A 1,639-nucleotide genomic window follows, 5' to 3' on the forward strand; every position below is an offset into this window, starting at 1 on the left:
CCCCCCACACATGAAGAGTAAATGGTGCCTAGTTGTGTCTGATGGAAAAGTGGAGACCCAACTGTCTCTTTTCTTCAGGGGGAAAAAGAAAAAAATATATATATGCATATTCTAGATATAATACCAGGATCTGGGAGTTCCGAGTCCAAAGCCTATCCAAGGAGAGTGAAGGGGACATAAATAAAGCAAAACTGCCCACTTTTTTTGTCCAAAGGGGGTACAGTCGGAGATTTGTTTGGGGAGAGTAGGGATGGGGCAGCTATGTAGCTGTCATAATGTTTGCAAGTTTCTGCACCTGTCTGCGCCTTGGGTCGGGGAGGATGCCCCTCCCTTTCCCCTGGAAGAGAGAGGCAAAGTCTGGGTAGGGTAAGGGGCAGCAGCAGGGCTGACCCAGAGGCATCTGCAGGCCAGGACTAGGCGCAGAGGACAGGGTGCAGACCCCGCTTCCAGGCCACCCTTCAGGTCCGGGCCAGGCTGGGGGTTACATGGCCGTGGCGTGGGCTGACGAATAAGGGTCTATGCCAGTCTTGGTCATGCCTGGGAAGAGGATGTAGGCGACGGGGGGCTGCAGGGTGGAGGCAGACCAGGCAGTACAGTTACAGGGCACCACGTAGCCGGGGTTGGTGGGGGACGGGTGCGTGTGCGTGTGCTGGCTGGGGCAGCTGAGGCTGCCGAAGGCGCCGTTCTGGTAGCCCAGGGTGGACGCGTAGGGCAGCGCGCTGGTGGCCAAGGTGTGGGGCACTTCACCCATCTTCTGGATGGCACTCGAGCTAAACTGCGCGGGGTCCAGCAGGGAGTAGGGCGCCGAGGCAGGCGGCAAGAAGGCCCGGGCTTTCTCGGGCGCGCTCAGGAGGCCGTCGGAGGCCCCCACGGGCAGGCCGGCCGCCTTGAGCGGGTCCGTGTCGCCCAGGTAGGGCAGGGGGAAGACATACCTGTCCTTCTTGAGCAGGTTCTTGGGCTTGCGCCGGGGCCGGTACTTGTAGTCAGGGTGCTCCTTCATGTGCTGGGCGCGCAGCCTTTTGGCTTCGTCGATGTATGGCCTCTTCTCTGCCTCCGACAGAAGCTTCCACTCGGCGCCTAGGCGTTTGCTGATCTCCGAGTTGTGCATCTTGGGGTTTTCCTGGGCCATCTTGCGCCGCTGGCCCCGGGACCATACCATGAAGGCATTCATGGGCCGCTTGATGTGGTCTGAAGGTTTGGACATGGTCCCGGCGGCTAGGCGGGCGGGGGTGGGGAGTACAAGGGGCTCTGTGGGCGAGCCTGGGAGCGGTTGGCAGGCAGTCTTTCCGTCCTGAGCCGGGACTCTGAGCTCCCCTCTCCTTGGCGCAGCTGAGGGGAAGCCAGAGAGAAGAACTGATCCGGCAAAGTTCAGCTGATCATTCCAGTCCCAGCACCCAGGTAGCCCCCGGGGGGCGAACCGGGACAGGAAGGGCGGGGGATGAGAGGGCTTTCGGCCGGGGGCTGTGGGCACCTGAGACTGGGGCCCAAGTACCAGAGTCTCTGGGATTAAGTGGCCAGGTAATTTTCTGGAGAGGGCAGGAAGCTCCTCCTCTCCCTCTCCACCTTCGCCTTCTCCAGTTCCCTTCTCTTCTCTTGCGTCTCCGGCCGTGGCTCCCCCCTCCCCTGACTTCCCCGGAGC

At 61.2% G+C, this 1,639-nt stretch overlaps 1 protein-coding gene across 1 annotated transcript; it reads right to left on the reverse strand.

Moving 5' to 3' along the window:
• Positions 1–481: 481 nt before the first annotated feature.
• Sox14 (SRY-box transcription factor 14) lies at positions 482–1,204 on the reverse strand. Its single transcript, XM_076868842.1, has one exon. The coding sequence runs from the start codon at positions 1,202–1,204 to the stop codon at positions 482–484; it is 723 nt and encodes a 240-aa protein (XP_076724957.1).
• Between the last annotated feature and the right edge of the window lie 435 nt (positions 1,205–1,639).

This window comes from Callospermophilus lateralis, chromosome 10 (genome assembly GCF_048772815.1).
Source record: "Callospermophilus lateralis isolate mCalLat2 chromosome 10, mCalLat2.hap1, whole genome shotgun sequence".
Lineage (NCBI taxonomy): Eukaryota > Metazoa > Chordata > Mammalia > Rodentia > Sciuridae > Callospermophilus > Callospermophilus lateralis.

Excerpts from the sequence above, each read along its gene's own strand:
- Sox14 (XM_076868842.1), bottom strand. The coding sequence starts at position 1,204 with ATGTCCAAACCTTCAGACCACATCAAGCGGCCCATGAATGCCTTCATG.